General features: G+C 36.3%; 1 protein-coding gene across 6 annotated transcripts in view; it reads left to right on the top strand.

The window, feature by feature from the left end:
• Positions 1-27,544, top strand: part of CTBP2 (C-terminal binding protein 2) — a 275,399-nt gene that overhangs the window by 231,724 nt on the left and 16,131 nt on the right. For all 6 annotated transcript variants that reach the window (XM_039341453.1, XM_039341545.1, XM_039341640.1 and 3 more), the window contains 4 exons: positions 4,482-4,636; positions 14,449-14,593; positions 24,286-24,492; positions 26,608-26,822. In XM_039341453.1, coding sequence (XP_039197387.1) covers positions 4,482-4,636; positions 14,449-14,593; positions 24,286-24,492; positions 26,608-26,822 — 722 coding nt within the window. The remainder of the gene's footprint in view (positions 1-4,481; positions 4,637-14,448; positions 14,594-24,285; positions 24,493-26,607; positions 26,823-27,544) is intronic.

The raw sequence follows: 27,544 nt of genomic DNA, 5'->3' as shown, positions 1-27,544 counted from the left end.
CTTTATTACTTCAGGTCTAAAGTTCTCTTTCTGACAAGCTGAAATAATTAGCATCATCCAATTGTTCATTAAATTTAAATATTCAAATAATTGTTTTTAAACATTTTTTTTAATATAACAGTTTACATTTGTTATATTAACAAACCTTGTCAAGCCAGCTATTTAATCAGAATATAAAAGCATTTCAAAAATGAGGCATAGATCCCCCCCAAATGCATGGTCAGTTATAAATGTTTCCCGCTTTATGAGGAACCAAGCTCAGATTACAAATTATAGAGGAATATGGGAACAGAGTAACTTGCAGTGGCCTTCTCAATCCATTTTCTTGGTGGGGAATCTCTCTTTTTCTTTAAAGTACAATTCATTGGGGCAGTTCCATTAAATATATAGGCAAGAGTTAAATGAGTTGTGAATCTTGTTTTTTAATTAAACATTTTTAAACCACCCAAAAGCTGAAGATCTCTGGGAGATTTACAGTATACAATATTGTATAAAACATACACAATAAAATTAAATAAATATAAAAAATAAAGTACCAAAGGTGCTTGTAAAAGTTGCCTTTTGAAAGCACCTTTGGGACAATTATGACCTGGATGATTGAAAATCTCCATGGACAAAAAATAAAGATATCAATGCTAAGTAGGCAGTTGTCAAAATCAAAAACACTTTTAAATATCTTTGTAAATCAGTTTGCCCCTACATTGTTAACCTTCTGGAAATTTTTAAAAACATAACTGTTTCAAAAAAATTATAGTGAGTGATAGGATGTTTTTGATTGTTTATGAATAAGTTACTGTGGTTATTGTGGTTTTATTGGTTATATATGTACCAAGCATGTTGTGGTAGATATTGCTTTTGTTTTATACTCATTGCTAATTACCAAGAGTTCTTTTGATTGCAGCAGATATACATTTGATTAAATAAATAACTCATCTTAGCCACTAGAGCTGGGAGATACTTAGGGTGCCTAGGAATGCAAAGTTCAGTTAGTTATCTGAATCTGAATGTAGGATACATTCTGCATGCAAGCTACGTTTTTTACGAAATTGATCTGAAAAGTTATCTGGGTTGACATATTAATTTCATAACCCCTAACTAAATAAACAGACTGTTGGCCAAAATTTCACAAAATGCTAAATCAGCATGCTCTATAATGCATAATAAAATAGACATCTTGTAACATTTTCCTAATTTTGCATGAAATTGATTGTTTTTTCCTTTGTAATTACCCTTTTGTCTGGATCTAATGGTGGTTGTTTTAGGAGGGGGTGTCTTCAAACCAACGTTGACACTTAGCGACTGCCTGGACAATTCCCATGTTCTGGGTATCTTCTCAAAAAGGATACTATGAAGGAGTGGCTAGTCACAAAACCCATTTACAGAATGTAGACTAACAAATTTGCTTAACACTGTCGTCAACTCCTACTGCTTAGAGCAATTGTCCCCAACCTGTGGGCTCCAGCCTAATTGCACTGGGCCCTGTGTGTGGCCAGCTGATATGCACTCATGGCCCCACTTGTCCAAACCTCATTGGGAACACTTGCGGCCCCACTCGCGTGAGCCTCGTTGCAGGCACTTACAGCCCCACTCATGCGAGCTCATTGCAGGCACTTGCGGCCCAACTCGCACAAGTGTCACTGCAAATGTCACAGGCGCTCACACGCACCCTCACATATGCCTGCTCCCACAAAATCATCCTCTCTTCCCCTCCCCCACCCCGCTCTGGGCCCCCACCCAGAAAGGTTAGGGAACTTTGTCTTAGGGTACTATCTACCGTCATAGTTTAATTTTTCTTTCTCTTGCTCTTTCTTCAAACAAGCTCTGGGCTTGCCTTTTTATGCCCCAAACTGTGAGGCCATGTTAACTCAAGGTCATTCTTATAAATAAAAATGATCCTTTGAAAGAATATATAGATAAATAATATATAAATAAAAGAACATTGAAAATATTAAAATTGTTGGGCAAGGAGCTGGATGAAGAACATGGAAATTCTGGAGATATCATGCTGTTTCATCTCTAAGCACTTGCTCCCTCAGGCCCTTTTATGAATTGATCTAACTCTAATACAGGATAATGTGTAGCCTTGCAGTTAGTATTATTCCCATTATTTCTAGCTAATATGGCCAATGGTGAGGAAAAGTGGAAATTTTACTCCAGTTTTAAGAGAGTCATACTTTGGTCAGTAATATAGACAGCAGAAAAGACGTGTATATACTGATAAATGTAATAATTTGGTTTAACAATAGAGGAAATTAGAATAGATTTTTTTCTTGATTTTGTTCTGTATGATTAACTGTCACAGCTCCAGCCTTTCCTTATGAACATGGATTATATCCACAAATGTTTTCATTGTCTTCTGTTTTTAGTGCTGAACAATAAAGTAAATCAAAGCAATAATCTTAAGGGACATGTTTGTAATATTCTAGAATTTTCCTGCCTTAACAGGGAGATAGTTTGAAGTAATTGTTTCTTTCAGACCTTAGAAACAATTTTGAAGTAATCACTGGTATGTCTTGTGATTGAACAGTGGCCTTGAGTTAGATATTGCTGGTAGTGTGTGAGAGAGGGAGGGAGAGAAAGAAAGAGAGAGAGAGAGAAATAGAAATAAATGGCTAGATGTAGAAGGGGCAAGATTCCAAACTGAAGTATTCTCAATAGATTCCGTGAAGGATATCAATATTACTGTGCTCAGTATAACTTTTATTAATGTTATCTCAGTAATAGATTTCACTATTGTTCAGCCAGTAGGGAGTTATAGTCCTAATAAAAATGAAAGGCATTATATTGAGAAACGTTAATCTCCAAGGTGCAATATTTAGCCAAGAAAAATTCTACAGTGTTCTAATAGATATTTATGGAAGCCCTGTACAAACACTCATCCAGGTAGAGTTGATTTGTTGCTTTTAGTGTTGTAGTTTTGATGCCTAATTCACTATTTCAACATATGTATTTATTTTTTAAAAAAATTAAAGGGCTCCGTCTGAAATACCTAACTTGACCAACTAACAACCAAATTACAAACACATACAGAATAAATACAGAAAGAACCCCATAACCTAAGTTAAAACAGTCCAGTACAAAGAAAAAAGATCAGGCAACATACGACTATTTCACAAATGAACATTGTGCTCCCTATCACCATGCCATAATCATTGAGTAATTCTGAATTTCCCTATTATTTTCTCTATGGCAAGCAGTACCAAAATATTTGTTGTAAAAGCTTCAGGAAACAATGCCAGTATGTGTTTATGTCCTGATTTTAGATTATCATTGTTATATCAAATCGGACAATGATCCAGTTAACAACATCATTACAATAAATATCACCCTATTTTGGTTAGTGACCATATAATGCATGTATACACGCTAGATGATTAGCATAAAACAACCTCAAATCAGAAATGACAACACAAATTTATATCAGATACGCAGTAGGTTTTTCTTTTGTTTTCCCTTTACTAACTTAATAGACGGCTACACAAATGTTTGCCATCTTTATTACTATCTCATAAGCCACCCATCTCTGGGCAGCTAGAACAAATGTATATCTGAACTAACAACAACAAAAATAGATTGCAGCACATCTTGGTAACTATGGGAGTATCTTAAAATTAGAATAGACTGACAAGAGAGTTCGTATATCTTTATAGCATAGACAACTGAGGAGGATGATTTGTATTATTATTGTCATCAAATTTTATTTTCTACCCGTCTCACAGTTCAAAGGGACTCATCCTCCTAAGTTGTGTATGCTATAAAGATATACAAGGTTCCTGGAGGGATTATGATGAGTTCTAATATAACAGCAGAATCTCTTCCCATATTGACTTCTTTATATTTCCCAAATAGAAGTGCTCTAGACTGGCCTTTTCTAAAATGGGTTTCCGTTAACAAGTTGACTTTAGAGAAAATTGATTCCACCCAAAGTAACTTGGAACAAGTAAGACGATCAATTGGTGGTCTATATCTTTATTTATTGCTTAAAAGTGGTACTGGCTCCATCTAGTACTAGTGTCAAAGGATAATTACTTGATAGAACCATCTTCCAAGCCAGAACATAATCTCTGTTCTTCCACTTTGCATCTATTAGGATGGGTTATTCCTTGCGTGCAGAGAAGTAGATCTGAGGCTCCTGTGAATGAGCTAGGAGTGCTTGTGCCATCTTTTCTGAAGCTAACCCAGATGTTCTAAATGGGAATATAATGAAAGAGTCCTCATAACCATCTTAAAAGTACAGCTCTGTGCATAATTTTCTAGGGGCAAGCTTTATTGAACACATTGGGGCTTCTTCTCTGTGTGCTGTAAACCCTGAATTACAATTTCAATTAAACTGTTAGATAATCTATAAATTTCTGCATTAAGCAGCATCAGTTTACCATTATAAAGCCAAGGCATTTTGGTACAGATTCAGATGAAGTTTTCTGTTTACATGAGTAGGCTAGTATTTTTTTTTTTTGACATTTATGCTCATTTGATTCCAGGTATACGTCCACAAATAATGAATGGCCCTTTGCATCCTCGTCCATTGGTGGCTTTGCTAGATGGAAGGGATTGTACAGTGGAGATGCCTATTTTAAAGGACTTGGCTACTGTTGCATTCTGTGATGCTCAATCTACTCAGGAAATACACGAAAAGGTATTTATTATCATTTCAATTTCAAAGCACCTGATTCTTGTGACTCTAGGTGGCTAAAAGTACATCATCAGCAACAAATAACTGACCCCATAATCCCATAACGTCAAATGGGGGGGGGGAACAGCCAAAGGACTCTACTACCATCCAGGGAATGAGGAATCTGGAAAACACCTGAAGTAAACACCAAAAAGGAAATGCTTTTTTGGTCCCACAAGATGACACTGCTTAATTAACATGCCCACTCTTGTTTACCTCATCAAATACAATAATAATAATAGTAATAACAACAACAACTAGGAAAGGCAGCCTTACTAGGAACTGCTTCCATCCTGCGACAATAACATCTGTAATAACATCAAACATCCACATCTGCCTATCCCAGGTCCTTGGTAAAGACTCGATAGGTAGACAAAATGCCAAATCCAGTCTGAACATCTGGCTGACTGTGCGATGATTACTAAATAATAATAATAATAATGATAATGATAATAATGATAATAATAAATGTGGAAGGACCTTGGAGGTCATCTAGTCCAACTCCCTGCCCAGGCAGGAAACACTATATCATTTCAGACAAATGAATGTCCAATCTCTTCTTAAAATCTTCCAGTGTTGGAGCATTCACAGCTTCTGGAGGCAGGTTGTTCCACTGTTTAATTTTTCTAACTGTCAGAAGTTTCTCCTTAGTTCTAGGTTGCATCTCTCTTTGGTTAGTTTCCAAATAAGCAGAGTGTATGCCATTCAGGGCTTTAGAGGTGATAACCAACACCTTGAATTGTACCTGGAAGCCAGCTGGTGATCAGTGTAGCTTCAAAGCAAGAGGGACACTGCACGTATATAATGTGTCCATTATGGCTCTCACTATTGCACTCTGGACCAGCTTTAGCTTCCTAGTAATCTTCAAGAGCACATGTAGTGCACATTACAGTATTCCAGTCAAGTTATGACCAAGGCCTGAATGACTGTCTGAAGGCACTTGCAATCTTCTACCCAAGAATGGGTACAATGGGAATACAAGATGAAAATGTAAAGAAAATGTGCTTTGCAAATTAACACAAAAAGAAGATTATCTTGTATTTAGCAATAATTCAGCTTTTTTGTTTGGAAAATTTTAGGATAATTACATTTTTACCTGTGGTTCCCAGTCATAATTGTGTATACTATTATATCATCAAAACCATATGAACCAGCAGGTACATATGATTGATTTATGTACCTGGATTAGTTAATATTTTATGGTTGAGGGATTCCACAAGTTGTAATTGAATAATCTCAAAAACTCCTACAGGTTTCCTCTGCTGAATTAACAAATCCCTATAATAATTGTACACATAAATTACAAATAGACAAACTTATAAAGTAGGAGAAAGAACATTGTAGTTCATTTTATTTTGAAACTTACTGCAATGCTGCATTCTATTTTATGTGCTGGTGTGAAGAGATTGAGCCAACAACTCTTCTCTCAGTGTATATCAAGCATATGGAAAGCTCTTGCTAACCTTCATGACGAATTGAATTGGTGTTATATAGTAAATTGATGACCGTGCATTCTTGATTTAATTGTATGATTTCTCTGCCTTCTTCTGCTTATACTGACATAATTCTCTTGATAATCTGTGACAGATATCTGGAATTTGGATTCCTGCATGCAGCAAAAATCTCTTTAACAGACTCTGTATGGATTTGATAATTAAATGTGCTGCTGATGAAGCCACAATAAATCTGATTTTAACAATTGATCTGGCTAAGACAGCTTTTATAGATAGGAGATCAGAAAGATTAATGCAACCGATCAGCCTGATGCAGGTGCAGTGCTCCTTAAATTCAGAGCATCGGAGAACAATGTAGGAACTAAATAGCATGTGTTTGCAAAGTATAAGTTTGGTTATTTTGATTGATTTTGTGTACCTGATGTAAATCAGTAGATGAAAGCAAAAAGAAACTATTAAATTAGATAAAATATACTGGGATTTCATCTGGACAATAAGTTAAGTGCTTTCTAGAAACATTTCCGCTTAGCTAAAAATCTTATCACATTGATTGGCAAGAATAATTGAAATGAAACCTTGAATCACCTTGCAATGTGAGAGGTAGAAATGTTGTAATAAATAAGCTAAGAAGTGCTCATATGAGGCAAGCAAGTTCCAGAGTAATAAGTTAGATGTTCATACCTAACATTTCCCTGGTATCCTTTTTATATCTAACTATGAAAAGGAGATTAAGAGTAAAAAAAAATACTTATGGTAAGGATGTACTTAAGCTTTTTTGACTCACTTTTCACTTCTGGCAATCAAGTTCCACTGAATTTCAAATGTAGCCCTGATTTTTTTGGCTTGGAGAATAGCCTTAAAGCAGGGGTCTTCAAACTTGGCCCTTTTATGACTTGTGGACTTCAACTGGCTGAGGAATTCTGGGAGTTGAAGTCCACAAGTCATAAAGGGCCAAGTTTGAAGACCCCTGCCTTAGAGAATATTCGAAGTCTTTGTGAAATGTCTAGTTTTACCTTAACTGATCAGAATTGTGTATAATCCAGAATATATAACTCTGATCAGTTCACAATCATATAAATAAATAAATAAATAAATAACCCATAATGAAATACAATTAAAAATAATCCAATACAAAAGGAAACCAAGACAATAGGTAACAAACTCACAGAACTGATATACCTGTTGGATTCTTTTATCATTCTGAACCTAATTCCCAGGGGAAAAGTCAGGTCCTAATCTCAAAGGGAGGCTGTTTTGTAGATCAGGTGTCATAATAGAGAGGCAAGTCTCCTTGGCCTGTTTTATAGAGGGGTATGGAGCATGCCCACCCTTTTGAATCTGGAGGGAGAGGTAGAAACACTCAAAGATAGGCAGTTTTGCAAGTAACCTAACCCTGGACCACACAGGCTTTAAAGCTGATGACCAGCATTTTGAATTGTCCCTAAAGCATGCTGGAAACTAGTGCAGCTGCTCTGTTTTGGACCAGTTGAAGCTACCAAGTATTCTTCAAGGGCAGAACCATGTTGAGAACATTGCAGTAATCTAATCAGGAAGTGAATAAGACATAAGAGTGACAAGACCTCCAAATCTAGGAATGGGCACAACTGGCGCACAAAAAATGAAGCCAGTCAAAGACATCCTATCCACAGCTACATCTTGCTCTTTTGAGCAGCAGCTGAAACCCCAGAATGCACATCCACTTTGTCTGAAGGACTATACTTTTTAAACTATACTATCCGAAGGGCCAAAAGCTGAAAGGTGCTCAGCCTTGCTAAGGTGGATTTGCAATGTGTTCTCCCCTATCCATACCCTCAGTCTCCAGGCACTGGGAAAGAACTTTGACAACATCAATTGCATTACAATATTTGAATACATTTCAGTCACATTTTTTTTGAAAAGAAGCAGAAGTTACACTGTTTGGAAATAGAGCTATTTCCTATTTATTGTTAGAAATAGGAAGACTTTTAGCGCATATATAACTGAAGACTTTAATGCTATTTAAATTCCTCAAGTTGTTAATTTTTTTCAGTTGTTTAAATAATTTAAATCTGTATTATTTAGAGATTTTAGCCTCAAAAGTGAACTTCTTGTATTATTGAAAAGATAGGATTTATTATGTGATTTATTTTGAAATACATGATTTTGAAATTCTGAAACTACTTTAATAGAATGCCAATAGCTGAGGTACTAATTATATTATTTAGTATGCCACTCTTTCTTTCTCCCTTTTTTAGAAAAAGAAAAATGTTAAGAAGAAAACAATTTAGTGGGAAGTTACTTCACTGTTTGTGGTGGTCCCAGTTAAAATAGGGTCACTAACATGGGTTTAAAGTAAAGGAGAGAAAAGGATCCATGTTTTACATAACATATAATTTGATCCTGAGAAGTATTCAGATCTGTTGCCATCATTATTCCATGTTGCTCTGTTTTTTTCTTTCCTTCCTTTTCCATATACTGTGGGCCAATTTCCTGGTTTTGTACTCCTTTTTTTTTTCTTCTGTGCTGACAAGAATTCTAAATCTCTGAGAATTTGGATCTTGAAAGTACAAGATAAATTTGTCTTTGTCAGTTCTTATCTTTGAGCAAAGCTGAGCAGGCTGAAAGAATGCTATATGGAAACTGATTAGTTGGTGTGATTGGAAGATTTAAATCCAAGTCTTCCAGAAAGGGAATCTAAAGGGGGCTAAGAAACAGCCAGATAAAACTTGCACGAATATGGCAGACAAAATCTTTTAAGAATGACCATCATTCATAGCTCATCCTGCTATCAGGACAGAGTCCTAAAGAATTATTACTTGCTACACTTATTTAAAATCATCTGTAGTAAATAGCTGATCAACTCAAATGCAAAGCTGTTACCAGAGCATCTCATCCTTGGTTGTTGCTTATTCAAAATATTCTTCCAAGCTATGTTTACACAACATACTGTATGAGGTCACAAGAGTGATTGTAATTTTAGGTCTGAAAACTATTTGGCTGACAAAATTAATCTATGTTTTAATTTAGAGAGTATAAAACTCACTAAGGCACATAGAGTGCATGGATCAGTTTCCAGTGATACGAAATCAATTGTTACTTTTTCTCTTGTATTTTTATTGTCATCCAACTTTGAGAATTAGATTGTAATAATTCTATTACATAATTGCATGTTAGAGAAGACTTTTTAACGAAAGAATTTACATCTCATGTTTATTTTATTTTTTTTCCTTTGTCAAAATGAATGATGTTTAGGGATAAATTTTCTTTGGAAAACAGTAAACATTCTGTATATGTAAGTAGGACACCACTTACATAGATTAGTGGTTCAAAAGATTAGAGGGTTCTCTACTTTTACAATCTGCTCTTTAGTATTGGGAGAAAGGCCTTTTTTAATGGAATAAGTGAGGTTGATTGATTTCATAAATAAAGGAAAGACAGAGCTACATAAGTAAATGGTCTCTTTTTTAATACTACAAACTTACTTGGTCATCTCTATTGAATAAAGCGTAAACAAAGCTTTTTACCCAGTGTTGTACATTGCAGTGTAGGTTAAAGGTTGTGAAATCTATAAGAGTCACTGGGATCCTGATGCACATAAATGAAGAAGGTGAAGGAGGAGGAGGTATTTCTTCACATTAAACACATTTCTTCACATTAAACACATTGAGCTGGTCACCACTGTTTACGCAAAGATTCTGCTATACTAAACAAATGTTTTATACAAAGTCATAAGACTGTAGAACTGCAAAATTCTAATTAGCCAGTGAGAAAATATTCAGGGGGAGAGTGTGGTTTTTTTTTGTTCAGCTTTTGTTCTTCACCATATTTCCATTTAATTTACAGAAAATTAATGCCATTTGTGGGCTAAAGAAAGAGGCAAGCAATACATTTGGGATGGTCCATATTTATCTAATAATTTTCTCCTTGAGAAACAAATGTTTTATAAAATTATCTCCTTTTAATTTTACTAATACCTTTTGAGACTTGATAGTTCTTTAAGAGATATGTATCTATTCTTTTTCTGGCCCTTGGAAGGGCACAATAAAGAAATTAGAAAAGTTTTACAGAGAAGAGAAAGGGTTGGAGACTACTTGCATTCTCCTTCAGTTATATAACCCTTGAGTAATTACTTGTTTTTTAAATTAGTGTTGTGGAGAAAATAAAGCAGTAGTATATCAAGAGACACCCACCTATTTGGATTTCTGCAAACATGGTGTACTTGCTCTTATAAAATGGCTGCTACACAGAATTGTTCTTTGACAAAATGATGACTATTGGGGATATAATTAATTAGAACAGTGGTTCTCAACCTTTTAAATGCCGTGACCCCCCCCCAACCGGTCGTAAGTCGAGGACTACTCAACTGGTCATAAGTCGAGGACTAGTCAACTGGTGCAGCACCATTTGCAGAATGGGACTTTTGGCGGGCTCAGCAGGGCAGAGACAGCCTGGACAATTCCTATTGGCTTTTGAAAGACAATAGAATTAGACTCTATTCAAGAGAGTCTCTTCTATTGGCTTTCAAAAGCCAATAGAATAAAAGGGAGTAGCACAGCTAAGGAAAAGGGGGAAAAAATGGCGGACTGCGTTGTTTGGCGACCCCCGTGAAATGGTCGTTCGACCCCAAATGGGGTCCCGACCCACAGGTTGAGAACCACTGAATTAGAAAGTACTGATCACCAGAATGCTGCCTTCTACCACCTCTAACTGTCTATGGAGATTCTCAGTCATCCAAGTCATGGTTGCCGCAAAGGTGTTTTTTTCACTGGACTTCCTTGTTTTTCTTTTTTTTATTATTATTATAAATTTTTACAATTTTACAATAAAAAACCCCTTCCCCAATCCCTCCCAACCCTCCCCAAAACCCTCCCCCCTTCTTCCCAGAGCTGAATACAGGATTAACTAGAACTTAAAAGGAAAAACTTTTAAACTCAAATAAACCTCAAACAAATATAATTACATTCAATAAACGAATTATTAAGTACTTTAACTCCATTATGTATGAAAAACAGAAAGAGAAAAAGAAGAAAAAAATTAACATTAAAATAATTTCTTTGTCATTACAATCCTACCAATTTACCATTATAATTTATTTTATCTATAATTCACAACTTCTGTTTCTTTCACAATTAATAAACCAATCATCTCCCTAATTTAATAACATTACAAAATATCATATTCCATATAAAGTAAATTAATTGGAATCTAGTCCGCCATTAAAATATTATAAACTTTAAGTATAAATTTAAATATAAATTATTCAAAAAGCTAAACAATATTTTCTAATATCATACTTATATAAAGTTTATCCATCTTTCTTTGTCATCACAATCAACACACATATAAGCGTTACCTATACCATTGAAATCCCCTTATACATATTTAAAACAAAATATTCCTTTAAATGCTCCTTAAATTTCTAAGCATACACTTCTTATCTAAAGTTTTCATTCAGTCTCCGTAATCTTCTCTCCTCTTTTCCAATAACCAGTTCCATCCGCAATGAGCTATAATCTGTCAATAACCTTGGAACAATCTTTACGTTCTTTACCCATCTCTCTTGCCCAATAACCTCGAGAAAGCTGCTTGAAGATCTGCCATTGAAGATTGCACCAAAGAACTCTTAGGTCTTGCTTCTCCCACAGACTCAGAAACAAATTCTTGTAATACTTCTTTAAACTCCTTTTTCTGTTGTTCCTTTTCCTTGCGTTTGTATACTGCCCAAGTCATTCTCTGCTCCTTCATCTCGACTTGTTGAGACCCCTCAGACTGTAATTTTCCAACTTTCATCAATACAGCTTCTTCAGACTGCTGTTCTACCTTCTTCTCTTCCGAAACTTTAAACATTATAGGTGGTGATGAGCGTGCTCCCAGGACCGAAGTATAAAACTCCTTTGCTTTAAAAACAGTATTAAGTCTATGACGTATCCCCGCATAGCTCACCACTATTCCAATCGGAATATCCCATCTAAACGGCATCTGACTCTTTTTAAGTTCATCTGCTAAAAAAGCAAACTCCTTTCTTCTTCTTAAAATTTTAGATGGGATCTCCTTTAAAATTATAACATCTTGTGCAGCAATCTGAAACCTCTTATTGTAAAAAGCTTGTATAATTTCATTGCGCAGGGATCTTTTCCCAAAGTAAATTACCACATCCCTTGGCAAATTTCTTTGCTTTGCAACCCAAGAGTTAACTCTAAATATTTTTTCAATTTCTCTGAATATTTCCTCTTTTTCTCTATCCAAAATCACAGCAAGGTCATTTGCAACCATCTCTCTCAGATCTCCTTGCAAATTTTCTCTCAAGCCTCTGATTCTTAAAGCGAACTCTATCTCTCTATATTGAAACATAAGAATCTCATCTTGTGAATTTTCCATCTTTTTTTCCATGCCTTCAAATTTTTCCTCCAACACCTCTACTTTATCTGCAACTTCTTCAACACGAAAATCCAACTTTTCAACAACAGAAGCAAGTCCTTTTAAAGCCAAAACTATATCTTGCCTCAAGATCCTGTTATTCTCCACTAAGATCTCTTTCACTTCTCCCCTAATTTGAGATATAGCATTTCCCATTACATCTTGCAAATCTTTTACCGTTAATGACTGTGCAAGAGGAGAAGGTAATAATGTTGATTTAGATTGTTGCGCTGATAATATCGCCGAAGAAGAAGCCACCTTAGGTACTGTGGAAATTACTTGGTGCTTTGAAGCCATCTTAAAAGAAAAAAAATTGTTTCTTCTTTCCTCCTTCTTAAAAAATACAAAAAAAGAAGAAAAAAAAGAATTAAACAAAAGAGAGGGAGATTAACTCCAAAAACCCAAATACTCCTTCAAAAAAAATCATTATAATAATAAAAAAAAATAGAAAAAGAAAAAAAAGAAATAATTAAATAGACAAAATCCGTTCCATCTCCTTAAAAAAAAAAAACTTCAAATCGCCATTTTACTTTCCCTCTCAACAGAGGAAAAAAGAGAAAATGAAAGTAACTTAATCCAAACTTAAAATCAAAAAATAAAATCCTCTAATCAGCTCTGTCCGCTTTTTAAATAACTCACCAGTTCTCTTTAAGCGCGGAGGTGGGAGCAGCGTCTTGCTTTGTCCCGAACAACAAGGGACAAAGGCACCTGAGAAGCGGAGACACCCTGAACTCTGTAGGAGCACTCCTTTCACCCCAAAAGAAAACTCGTTTGGGGATTTCAGAGGCTCTACCACTATTCAGGGTGAAACTCCCCTCCCTCCCTTGGCCCGGGAAGGAGGTTTTAAACCGCGGAACAGCTGATGCCTGCTGTTCTCAGCGGTTTTAACGCTGTCTCAGGAGGACGGCTACAAAGTAGCCACCATCGCAGCACTACACCACCGGAAACTCACTTCCTTGTTTTTCTTGAAGACGTTTCACTTCTCATCCAAGAAACTTCTTCATCTCTGCCATTCCCCACCATCCAGTCAGAGCTGAAGAAGTTTCTTGGATGAGAAATGAAACATCTTTAACAAAAACAAGAAATTCCAGTTGCCTTGTGAAAAACGCATCTTTGGGACTATCACCTCCAACCTCACACCTATAGGATTCTCCCTACTACTTCTACTTTTTTGTATTTTACCCAGGTAGGTAAGCATTCTTTCAAACAAACCATAGGTTTGCAACCATCCATCTAAATTAGCACCAAAGTTATTCTTGGAAATAAAGATAATGTTACAGGCTAGTACTTCCCTTCACAACATGACCTGTTCCCAAAAGTTTTTAATGTTAATTTTTTTTTGCAAATATATATATGTAAATTCACTTAGGGTAGGAAGCCTTACTTTCTTCAGGAGAGATGTTTGGTGCTATTTTGATATCTATAGGTGCCAGATTAGGGACTATCACCATGAGAAAAGTGATAAAGGGTCATCGTAACCTACATAAATTCTGAAATTATTTGAGCTTTATATAAATGCATGTATTAATATATGATTACTTGGGAATATATCATGACTCAGTTTATGATTTAATGGTAGCATGGAAGACTGCACAGGTGAGGAGGTAAAGGACACACATATATACAGATTCTCATTGTTTATGATTACTGTTTACTCAGATGATCTTTTTATGCAGGCTTTCATTCATAGTCTGAAATTAAGATAAACACTTCAGAATGAAGAATCTGATATGAAAATATTGGATGAAAAGTTTTAGAATTACTGCTATTAATCTGGACTTTTTTGAGCATTTTTATCTGATTGAACCATGTGCCTTGATAGATATTTGAATATGATTCAACATTTGGACTTCAGCTACTATTCCAGAGTAGATGTGTCTGCTCCACTATCTCTCTGATTTCCCACTTTATGTGTTTGTCTTTTAGGTTTTAAATGAAGCTGTTGGAGCAATGATGTACCACACTATCACTCTTACCCGGGACGACCTAGAGAAGTTCAAGGCCTTACGAGTCATTGTTCGGATAGGTAGTGGTTATGACAACATTGACATCAAGGCTGCAGGGGAGCTTGGTACGTTTAGATGCCATTCCTGCAGATCCTCTTCCTAAAATGTTGCTTGTTCTTTAAAGTAAATTATTTAATTGTCTCAGGATTGTATTTATAGACTTGTTTTTCATGGAAGCGGCTTATATAAAATTCTAATGTATGATAAAATATCTTCATGTTATTTGGTTGATTGATCCATAGTAAACATGGGGTCTCTAATAGAGGAAAGATATGTATTAAAAAGTTAAATGAACCTATCTATGGAATCCTGGTGTAGAAATAACACTCTCCTAGAATGGAGATTGCTGTACAGTTTTCTGCAAGAGTACTATACTTTCAGAAACATTGGGGGAAAGTGATGTTGCCTGTTGCACACATGAATCATCTTCAGTAGTTAGGAAGACAGAAACAGATTATATTATTCTGTGCTTCTGTGTCTCCATATCCACAAAACTTTTATAGGTATTAAATACAATATTAGTGCTTCAAGGAAAATGTATGATGCTAGGAGAAGAAATGAAGAGTTGGCTTAAATAATGTTAAACCAGCATTTTCCAGCATTTTCTATTGCAGTCTCTAGAATTCACAGAGAGTCATTTTGGCACATCTAACAGGCATCAGATAGAATAATTAAGCATAGAAACCAAGCCTGGGTTAGATCTTGATCCTCTTTCTTCAGAGCAATATTGAAGGATACAGCAGGTTCTTTTGTGTCTATTGTTGAATAACAGTGCCTTAGTACAGTTTTGTATACAATTTATATTTAATTAAATACAATTTGTATTTAATTTCAACTGTAATTAGAAGAAAGAAGCTAACTTCAACTGTGGTTTATAAATTATTTTATTGAGAATAACCTGAACCAAAAATTTTGCATCTTTTCATGTCTATTCCAGACACATAGACTAGTAGGTACATTCATGGCTTTGTGCAACTCATCCATAAAATACTAAAATATTACTTAATAATACATGCCATCTGTTTGACTTCATGTAGAGGATGCAGCTCTATGTCTTTGGATCCAGCTGCTATTCCTATTAATGCTGCATAAATGGACCCTATGTTTCTTCCAAAATATATTACCATCATGGTTATTTTATATTAGTTTTATAAATTCTGTAAGTTCTATTGCCTATTCTATTAAAAAATTATAAGTGGCCCATATTCTTAAAATTGGGAACTTCCAGATATGTGCAATGAATAGAAGCACCAAGATAGGAAAGACTGCCATCCATTTCAATGCAGGTAATAATTATAATAGTCAAATTAAGCATTTATTCTGGATGTTCTGTTTGTTTGATATTGATACTGCATTGTGACTTAACTTTTACAGATCTAAAGTTTTATATCCAGTAAATATATTTTTCAGGCAAGACAAAATGTTTGGAATGTTGTGGATTGTTCCAGGATAAAATCCCTATATGAGTGGATGGTAATACTTGCTAAAGTACACTCACCTAATTGGGACCTTACTTGCCTTCTAAACATGAATAATTAAAGTTGGATTTTTGATTTGGTGATGTGATTCAATGGAATATTAAGTGAAAAGTCAGCTTATTTGGTTCCCAGACTAGCCTTCTTTTATTATAGTTCTTTCCTATACACATTAGTTGGATTATACTTTATCCCTGACACCCGTAGGAGACAAAGAGCCATAATGCTTGCATTCTTAGCAAAAATCTCAGTGTCAATTTTATTTGAAAGCACCTTTACATATAATGCTCAAGATAGTGTAGATGAAAACTAATTAATTTTTTTGTGAACTGCCTAGAATCACTAAAAGTGAGTGGGCAGCCATATAAATTTTCTAAATAAATAAAAGTGTGATAATCATATAAAGATCAACTCTAGTATAAATAATCAAAATCTCTTTCATTAAAAAAAAAATAACTTAATTCTGGTTATATCTTTAACTCCATACATATTTTGGAAATTATTGTGTTCAAATTTGGTTATTCTATTCCCAACAAGAAGAAAACTTATGATATTGCTATTATTATTATTTTTTTAAAGATAATTTTTATTAAATTTTGACATTTTACAAAGACAAAACAGTCTTCCCACCAACCCCCCCCCAACCCTCCCATTCCCCCCCCCCCCGACCTTCCCAGAGCTGGATATAGGCTTAATTAAAATTTCATCAAAAAATCTTAAAAAAAGATATAAACCATAAATAAATCTAACATTAGTTAAAAATCTAAATCTAAAAATCTAGATACATTAATTAGAAAAATTATAAAATAATTAACAATAGTATATATATATAAAAACATGAATATAAAAAATAAATGTTTAGAAAAGAAAAGAATGAAGAAAGGGAAAAAAGAAGAACAAAAAAAAGAAAGAAAAACCTAAATATTCCATTTTAAATGTAAATTGTTAAAAAACTAAATAATATTTTTTTATATCTAACTTATGTTGTATAAAATCTATCCATTTTTTCCATACCGCAACATACTTCTCTTGCGATTGATCCTTCAAAAAAGCTGAAATCTTTGCCATTTCCGCCAAATAAGAAACTTTAAGAAACCACTCTTGCAAAGTAGGCAAAGATTCCTTCTTCCAACATTGCCCTACTAACAACCTTGCGGCTGTAATTAAATTTAACATCAATGTAGTCTCTTAGTATCACAATCAATAACAATACCTAACAAAAACAATTGTGGGGTAAATTTTACCCTCCTTCTAAAAATTCTTTGAATATTCCACCATATCTTAATCCAAAAGGCTTTTATATTTTTACACGACCACCAAATATGATAGTAAGTAGCATCCAAACATCCACATCTCCAACATTTAGGCTGTAAGTCAGGATACATATGAGACATTTTTTGTGGATCAAGGTGCCATCTATAAAACATTTTATAAAAATTCTCCCTTAAATTCTGGGCTTGTGTAAATTTAACATTTCTCACCCAAATAGTTTCCCAAGTATCTAATAAAACTGGTTCACCAAAATTTTGTGCCCATTTAATCATACATTCTTTAACTAATTCTGCTTCTGAATCCAATTCTATTAACACCCCATAAATTCTCTTAATGTGAGTTCGTCTTTGATCTTTTACTTGTTTGAAAAAATTCTCATCTTCTCTAAGCAAACCCACATTACAATCTACCTTCCACCTATCCACAATTTGTCTGTACTGAAACCATGAATATATAATATTTTCTTGTGCTAAATCTTCCAAAGATTTTAACTGCCAATTTTTACCATCCCATCTAAGTAATTGTACATAAGAAACACTATCCATCTTAACTCCTCTCTTTATCCCCTCTATCGCATGCCATGGTATGGCCCATAATGGAATTTTAGAATCAGTTCTATAATATTTCCTCCAAACCCGAAGTAAAGAAATCCTTATAATATGAGATTTAAAAACCCTATCAACATTTTTATTAAAAATTAAATAGGCATGCCATCCAAAAAGTAAATCCCAACCCTCCAAGAGGAGTATTTCTACATTTGTTAAATTAACCCAATCACTAACTAATGTTAAAACCACAGCATCATAATACAATTTTAAGTTCGGTACCTTGAGTCCACCTCTCTCACGAGTATCTTGTATAATTTTAAGTTTTACTCTTGGCTTTTTCCCTGCCCAAATAAATTTGTTGATGCCTTTCTGCCATTCCTTTAAATTAACCTCATTCTTTAAGATAGGTATCATTTGAAATAGAAAGAGAAACTTTGGCAGAACATTCATTTTAATCACTGCAATTCTTCCCAGAAGAGATAATTGCAACTTCTCCCAATTTTTCAAATCTCTTTGTATCTTGACCCGCAGCTTTTCATAATTATTTTTATACAGTTTTGCATTAGAGACAGATAAAGTAACCCCCAAATATTTTACCTTATCAACGACCTCAAAATCTGTCAAATTAACCAAAGTCTGCTTATCAAGATTGGTCATGTTTTTGGGTAATATTTTAGTCTTATTATTGTTGATTTTAAAACCCAAAACCCGTCCATATTGATGTATCAATTGTAGTAACTCTACTACAGAATGAATAGGTTGTGATAAGGTAACCATCAAGTCATCTGCAAAAGCTCTTAATTTATATTCTTTTTTATTAACTTTTATTCCTTTTATTTGCTGTGACTCTTGAATTTTGATCAGCAATATTTCCAAAGTTAAAACAAACAGCAGTGGTGACAATGGACATCCCTGTCTAGTCCCTTTTTCTATTGTAAAAACCTCTGACAAACCTCGAGGTCAGAGATATTGCTATTATTGTTAAGTTTAGAGTCTTATAGTTGCATTGCAGGCTAGAGAACTTGAATCCCATAATAAATATACCAGTTGGGCTATGTGCATATAAGGTGAAAGTTGGAAACTTTGTAAAGTGTGTCTCATGACATTATTGTGGCAGTAATGCAGTTGTATCAGTCAGATCATGATTTCTGACACAAGTACAGAAAACTCTTCATTTGTATAACAACATGATACACAAGTGTCATTCCCCGATCAGGCAATGGATTTCTACGGCATTGAGCCCAATCCCCTGATTAGTTCAGGAATTCAAATTGAACTATCCTTGGCAAATGCTATACCCAAACAGAAACACACATATTATTTTCCTGGAAAATAGTAGTAATTTTAATTGATAACATACACATATATAAATTCTCATGTCTGTAACCTTCTACTGGGTCACAGGTCGGCAACCTGCGGCTCCGGAGCCGCATGCGGCTCTTTGAGCCTTCCCCTGTGGCTCCCAGCCTCCTCTGCCTTTGCAGAGAGAGACAGAGACAGAGAGAGGCAATTGCACTTCCCTGCTTCTCTCTTTCTCTCTGGTGTGTGTGTGTGTGTGTGTGTGTGTGTGTGTGTGTGTGTGTGTGTGTGTGTGTGTGTAAAAGAGAGTGCACTCACAGTGTTCTCCGAGGAGCTGAAAAGCTTTCTGGGCGGAGCTCCTCCCTTTGCTGCGTCTCTGAAGGAAGCAGGAAGCAGGAAGGGCAGGAGAAAACTAGCTAGCCCAGCTAGGCTGACTCAGGAATTCTGGGAGTTGAAGTCCATGAGTCATAAAAGAGATGAGGTTGCTTACCCCGGAGGTTGTTGGACAACAGCTTGAAGCTTGCCAGGTGAGCAGCAGATAGGAGGGGGGGAGAAAGAAAGAGAGAGAAAGAGAGAGAGAGGGAGAGAGAGAGTGGGGGAAGAGGAGTGGCAGACCAAGGGCAGATAGAGAGGGAGGGAGAGAGAGACCCTTTTGACATCTAAAATGAAGATAACACTGCATATATCCTTTTTTTACCTATGTGTGTATGTAATTTTATTCTCTTAAAGCATTCTCTTGGTGATCATTGTTTTAATAGTATGGATATTCCCAAGAGTCATATTTTTACTTTTATTTTTAATGTGTGTGTGTGTGTGTGTGTGTGTGTGTGTGTGTGTGTACACATATACATACACACATACACATACACATACACACACCTATAATAAAGGTAAAAAAGGATATATGCAGTGTTATCTTCATTTTAGATATCAAAAGGGTTTTGCGGCTCCCAGTGTTTTGTTTTTGGTGGGAAACGGGTCCAAGTGGCTCTTTGAGTGTTTTGGGTTGCCTACCCCTGTACTGGGTGATATGGTGAATCATAGGGCAAACTAGTTAAACCAAGGTAATCTTAAATGGGCTAACTTACAGAATGTGTCCATGACTCCTTGTGTTATTCTTTCAGTGGTATTTTCTTACCAGATTCCTCAATGTCTTCAACAATGGCAGAACTTCTAATATACTTGAAAAATTCTTAAAAATTCAGGGAGATATTTAGAGCTGTATCTGCCTTGAAAGTAGCCCATGTTGAACTGTATAGCATAAACAAACGTCAGGAGTTGACAGCAGGAAATGCTTTCTGACATTTTATGTATTGCATGTCTTATGATAGCACTTAGCAATAGCACTTAGACTTATATACTGCTTCACAGCACTTTACAGCCTCTCTAAGTGGTTTACACAGTCAGCCTATTGCCCCCAACAATCTGGATCCTCATTTTACTGATCTCGGAGGGAAGGATGGAAGTCCGAGTCAACCTTGAGCCATTCAGAATCGAACTCCTGGAGTGACAGTGAGTTAGCCTGCAGTATTGCATTCTAACAGTTGCACCACCACGGCTCTATTTTATGTCATAAAATGTTTTATAAAATTCGCCAAATTTTAATTTCATGGGAGTCAGGGTTCTGGATTTTAGATGCCTTCTGTAGGTTAGCCCATTTGAGGTACCTTGGTTCAACTAGTTTGCTCTATGATTCACCATTTTACCCAATTAAAGGATACAGACATGAGAGTTTGTGTGGTGTGTGTGTATGTGTGTATTTGTATCCTGCCTTTATTATTTTTATCAATAACTCAAGGTAGAAAATATATCCAACACACTTTCTTCCTCCTATTTTCCCCATAATGACAACCCAGGGAGGTGAGGTTGGCTGTCTATCATGGCTAAGGCAGGATATATATTGGGGTCACATTTCTCCACCTTGGTAGCATTCGTATTCTTGCCTTTAGTTCTTTTAGGACTCAGTGATTCCTGAGGATCTTATTTAAAGACTACCTTTCATAATACAGTTTCCAGGAGTAGTCCTTTCAAAGTGCTACTATTTGCAGATGTCAGTCTTCTCTGCCACAGGCTGCAACTTCCATGATTGTCTAAGATGGCTATGCTATCTTGGAGATACCTTTTTTAAAAAACATGTGTGTTTGTCTCCATATTATGATAAACTGCCAGAAAGTATGTTCATAGCTGCATAAAAATGGAAGCCAATTTATCTTTGATCTTATTGAGCCCAAAGGCTGCATATTACATGCAGTGGTTTTCATGAAGAAAATGCCCCAAGTAGCTTCCATGTGGAGTGATTTGGGAATAATTCTGAAGTGCCATCAGTATAATGAAGCCTTAATTTTTCATTAGATAACCACAGTATAACATTTCTTCTAGAGCAGTGGTTCTCAAACCTTTTTAATGCCGCGACCCCCCCCCAACCGGTTGTAAGTCGAGGACTACTCAACTGGTCGTAAGTCGAGGACTACTCAACTGGTACAGCACCGTTTGCAGAATGGGACTTTTGGCGGGCTCAGCAGGGCAGAGACAGCCTGGACAATTCCTATTGGCTTTTGAAAGCCAATAGAATTAGACTCTATTCAAGAGAGTCTATTCTATTGGCTTTCAAAAGCCAATAGAATAAAAGGGAGTAGCACAGCTAAGGAAAAGGGGGGAAAAATGGCAGACTGCGTTGTTTGGCGACCCCCGTGAAATGGTCGTTCGACCCCAAATGGGGTCCCAACTCACAGGTTGAGAACCACTGTTCTAGAGCTATTCCCTATGTAAAGGCTTATGCTCAACTCAATATTTGGAAAGTATTTTAAAAAAGTAATTATAAGGGTTAGGTATGCAGGTATTTTTTTCTTGGTTTCATATTTTTTTGCAGCAAAGTCTCTTATTGCTGACAAATATAAACAACTAATGATGCTATCCTTAACTAGATTGAAGAATTGTAACATATTGGCCATTTCAATTTGCTGCTAAAATAGTTCTGAGCTATTTGGAAGCAGGACTGTTAATTGTTTTACTACTAATGAGTTCCATAACATTAGCATATAAAATAAAATTGATCTTTATAGGTTGCCAACTGTGTACATCTGTCAATAGGGTGTCATTAAAAAGATTAATTGATTCAAAGTATTCCATTGTAAATCTTATGGAAGAATCACATATCCTTTGTAGCTGTTTTCTTAACTAGATTATTTGTGGTATCATTTACATAAATATGTTCAAACTTACCTATGACTCCTCACTTTTGTTTTCCTAGCATCACTTGGTTGCCAGAATATTTTAGGGAAGTAATTTATTATTTACATTTGAAGATTTCCTGTGAAGACTATTTCCTTTTATTGCCTCAGAAGCCCAAATAATCTGTTGCAATTTTAAATGCCTTAATATATACAAACACATTTTACTTACTGCTATATCCCTTAAAGACATCCATAACTCTCTACCCTATAGCATGGAGACATTAAAAAACAGAAAAAACACTGATGACATCGACAGCTCTTGTAGGCCATCTTCTCCAATCTAGTGCCCTCTAGATATGTTTCACTGTAATTTCTCTAGCCAATATGCAGTTGTAATTCACTACTTCAAAAAGACATAAGGTTGTAAGGATCTATTGTAGACATTCAGGGCCTGAATTGTTCCTCCTCTTTGTTTTTACTATTAATAGATGCTAAAAGTTAGCCATGTGCAATGAACCAAGAGGATGAACAAGTTTGGTTCAATTACTTCTCCGTATTTTCCTCCACCTCTCCCCATATGTAGTATGTACAAGATTGGGGGGGGGGAATTAAGTTATCTCAAAAGGACCAAAGTGCTTTATTTCACCAAGCTTTATCATATAGAAATTTGTTTGTTACCAGAGTGAGTGTGTCAGAGTCTGAGAAGAAGGCTAATGGAACTTCAATTAAAATCTCAGCATCATCAGGAAACTAACCTCATAGACTTCCATCAAACCATTTTTCTCAATATAATCTGTCTATAAGCTGGCATGAGTGCTTGAGTGGTGCATGTAGGGTATTCAGGCTATTGGAGGAAAGTTGAGATAAAAATGTGCTGAAGCAACGCATTTCATTAATTCCTCTATGCCCGTTATCTAAGATTGTTTTAAGAGGTAGAAATCTGTGAATAAGGTTAAGAAGAGTTTTGCTTTCAAAGCATGCAAGCAGATGGTGCTGCTTCTATCCTGGAGTGACTGAAGAATGGAAAGAAGCTAATTTTGGTGAACTCCTCTCCTTACTCTGGTATCCTGCAGTCAGAAGAATCAGTCTTATGCTGAGTGAACATGGCTACACTTTATCAAAGCTGCTTATTACTTAACCCTATTACATTATATCATTTAGCTTAGCATTTCCATGTGAAAGCAGGGCATTCCATGAAGGCAAATCATCTTTTTGCAGATATACAAGGCAAAGGGAAAAATAAGTCTTGGGGAGAAATGTTAGAATAGAATAAAAAGCATCGGTGGTTGATCATGGCATTAAGGTCTAAGAGATTTCACACGTACGTACTTTTAAATGCAGCTGGTGTCCAGATTGGAAGCCAACTGTATCAGTGGGGAATCCCTGTCATGCATTTCTAAATGACTCCAGGAGACTTTCCATAGCATTCACAGATCTCAAGAAGGTATTCTAGTTATAATTTGTTGAAACTGAATGGGATTAGAGGAAGAGCAGTGAGAAAAAAAAAAATTGCATCACTTTTACTACTGCTACTCAGATAAATTGACAAGTTAGGCAGTGGGGCCAAAGTATGGAGCTCCTGCTGACTGGCTGCATCTCTCTCTTACGCCTATCTATAATAGTAGCATTCACAATCTCTTCTGCCAGCCTCAGCCTTCAGACAAGGACTGCAGTTGATTTGTAAGATGTGTTGTCCTCAATACAAAGAGAGAATTCCCCACTTTGTGGTACTTTCAGAAAAATGAATTTCCTTGTTCCTGTTTCTGCAATTACCAGCATTAAAATTTGATGCCACACATTTTATATTGAAGATAATACATGTATACTAAGTAACAGAAGTAGCCAAGGCGTCTTTGTGCAAGAGATGCTATGTTTAATCCAGTTTAGTGCTGTTGCAAAATGTTTTCTTCTCCAGGAAACAGAAAGTAGCAAACTGTGATTTTATGAGATTCATCTTCACTAAAAATTGGGTTTCTATCCCCTATTCCAGGGATTGCTGTTTGCAACATACCTTCTGCAGCAGTTGAAGAAACAGCTGATTCTACCCTCTGCCATGTTCTGAATCTCTACAGGCGGAACACTTGGCTCTACCAAGCTCTGAGGGAAGGAACCCGAGTGCAGAGTGTAGAACAGATACGGGAAGTGGCTTCCGGAGCAGCCCGCATTAGAGGCGAAACACTTGGTCTGATCGGATTTGGTATGTTGGAGCTTTCTGGGGGGAAACAGAATTTTGGCTTGTTCAAAATGGGTATCATAGGGACCAAGTCTTCCAAGGAGACTTCTACGTGGATTCTGCCACCAGTTCTGCTGCTGCAACATTACTTGTGGAGGAGGATGTTTTAAGCAGAAGCTGAATCTTGAATGTAAAGGGAAGACTTAGTGTAACCTGGGTCAGGGGATTGCTCCCAACAATCAGCTCCTTCTCTATATGACAGTATGAGGGATCAAGGAGTTGTCATTCAACAATGTTTGGAAAACTACAGTTCTTCGCCCCCTAATCTTACATAAGTTACTGAATTCAGGTTTTCCTACCAATGGTTCCTGTTAGCACAAAGTAAACATGAGGGACCATCTCACGAAAAGGCTGTTTTGTCTCTCATGGTTTCAAAGCTGTCTGTACTTGGAAGAAGAAGGGGTGGATACCCAGTCTCTGGAGGAAACAACTTCTAGCCCCCCCCCTTGATTGGTCTCCTATTCGTTAACTATATGCTATATTCTTTAACTATATGCTTTAACTATAGTCTCTCACTTTTGGACCATCTATCCCTGTGGTTTATGTGCTTAGAATAATTGACTATAAATTAATAGTCATTTGTAGCTTGCTTCTCGAGAGGAGGGAGGTACAGATTTGGATTTTTTAGGTTTTTCTTCCTCACAGACACTGAAGGGCACATTTATCCCATTAATGAGTACTGGCAATCAAAGATGGGTGTGTCTCTGCCTTTCCATCTGCGTCTAAATATAGTGTGTCAGAAAAGGGAGTTTCTCCTCTAGACACTCCCATAGAACTTCTATTATTTTATTCTGAGACCCAGTTTTGCACGTGTAGGCCTGGTTCTCTGCTTTTTTCTACATTTAAGAAAAACGCATCTTGATGTGGAACTTAGTTGAGACCAGCAATGACATTGAATTGGAATGACATTGTGGATAATGACCTGCTGATTGCATTGCAGCTGTCCCTCTTTATCAGAAGAGCCTTATTAAACCTTTGCTTCCAAACCATGACAGTTGTCTTAGTCATGCCCAATTAAATAGCCATTCAGTAAGAGTGCAGAAGGAAGGGGGAAATGGGGAGGGGGAGAGGAAAAACCCCTACAGCAAACAAGTTGCTCTTCTAATAAATAAGGCTCAGAGGGGGGTTGTCATTCTACTGTTGTACCAAAGTCATTTGTAATAAGAGTTCTTTAACCTGCTTTCTTGCTGGTGATCAGAACTGAGAAGCCATACAGGGCTTTGAGTGTGGCTGGATGCAGAGCATTGTTTTGGTTTGGTGTTTTTAAACTTGTTTGGATGCATCCAATTCCATTCTGGTACTTTGGAAAAACATTATTACTTGGCCTCGAGTTCCCAGGCGTCTCTGTCTCTTTCCTTTTCCCACCCTCCAATTTGAGAATTCAACATTACCCAGCTGATTACTGCACCATGCTCTCCATTAAAGCTGGGACCTACTTCTCCATGCACATAGCTGAATTTATTCAAATTAATTGCTTCTGAAGTGCAGTGGCAAATATTTAATGGACCTTTTTGAAAAATGCCATAGCTCCCTATATTCTAAAGGCAGATTCTTGTAATGCCTTTGTACACGCTGCATTACATGGTCCATGTTTGACCTTCAACGACAGCCAAGACAATTTGTCTCTTGGAGATTTAAGTTCTACCAGCAGGAAGGGAAGGAGAGAAAATGAAAGCCTTTTCTAAGCATGTAAAAATATTGGCACCTCTTCATTGTGGAATAAATTGGCCATTAGAGTTGAAATTCATCCCTCCTTATTATAGTTTAGGAAGGGACTTAAAATGTCCCTCTTTGTCCAGTCCCTTTTAGTCTTTTAAAAGTGTTCAAAGTCCACCTTTAATGATAGGAATATAATTTTAGAAGATGCCCAAAACTATGGAATGGACAACCTATTGATAAATAAATAATAGGGAGTTTCCTTGTAGCACAAATGCCTTGGTTATGATAGAAAAATGTATTTGGCAGCCAGTTGTTTTGGTCTATATTTAATGCTGAAAGTACTGCCACATTATCAAGTCTGTTATTACAGCTCTCTGATTCACGCGTCTGTGTTTATGTGTGTTTGTCTTTTTTATATAGGTCGCACTGCACAAGCAGTAGCTGTTCGAGCCAAAGCATTTGGATTCAATGTGATCTTTTATGACCCATACCTGCAAGATGGGATTGAAAGGTCCCTGGGGGTTCAGCGAGTCTACACGCTTCAGGATCTGCTGTACCAGAGTGACTGCGTATCATTACACTGTAACCTCAATGAACATAATCATCACCTGATCAATGATTTTACGATTAAGCAGGTAAATCTAAATGGAGAGGAAAGAGAGTATTCCATTACTGGATGAGATCCAGAAATTTGTGTCATTCGACCGGATTCCTTTTTGGCATTGAGGCGACCCGAGCAGAGGCAGATAGAAATTGTATGCATTTTTATTCTTGGGTAGCTTAGATTTTGTTTGCTTATATGATTTAGAGGCCATCCAATTCCAGATTATTCTGGGTGCTTTAGATGTTAAAAAGCAAGAATAATCAAATAGAAAAATAAGTCATGTACAGGCTTCTGGGTTAGACGTTGTGGTGTAACGAGAACAGGAAAATGGGGTTCCATTTTTCTATATCCGATTTTGCTCTGCTGGGAACCCTAAAAGGGTCTAAAGTCGCCCCAGAGAGGTGATGAAGAAGAAGGGGACCCTCGTCGACCACGTGGGGGTGGCAGCCCTTCCATTTGATCCGAGGAAGCCCTTCAAACCAGCAGAAGAAAGACTGCCACATTTATGTAGCCAGCCAGAAGCCCCTGACAACCCAAAATAAGCACTAACTAGCAACCTTCCCCAGAAAGGCAGTAGGGAAGCTGGCAGGGAAAGTTGCAAGTTGCTGCCACCTGCCCAGATAACTCCTTTAATCTCCAGGGGCTGGCTGAAAAAGATCCATGTCAAATTCCAAATAGATTTTCAGACCTGAAAGATTTTCAGCCTCAGAATGGAGAGACTTGTTTACAACATTCTCTCAGTGTACAGCCTGC

Source organism: Crotalus tigris, unplaced genomic scaffold, assembly GCF_016545835.1.
Source record: "Crotalus tigris isolate CLP2741 ecotype Arizona unplaced genomic scaffold, ASM1654583v1 scf7180000017536.10889498, whole genome shotgun sequence".
NCBI lineage: Eukaryota > Metazoa > Chordata > Lepidosauria > Squamata > Viperidae > Crotalus > Crotalus tigris.
This window is presented reverse-complemented; position numbering and strand designations above follow the sequence as displayed.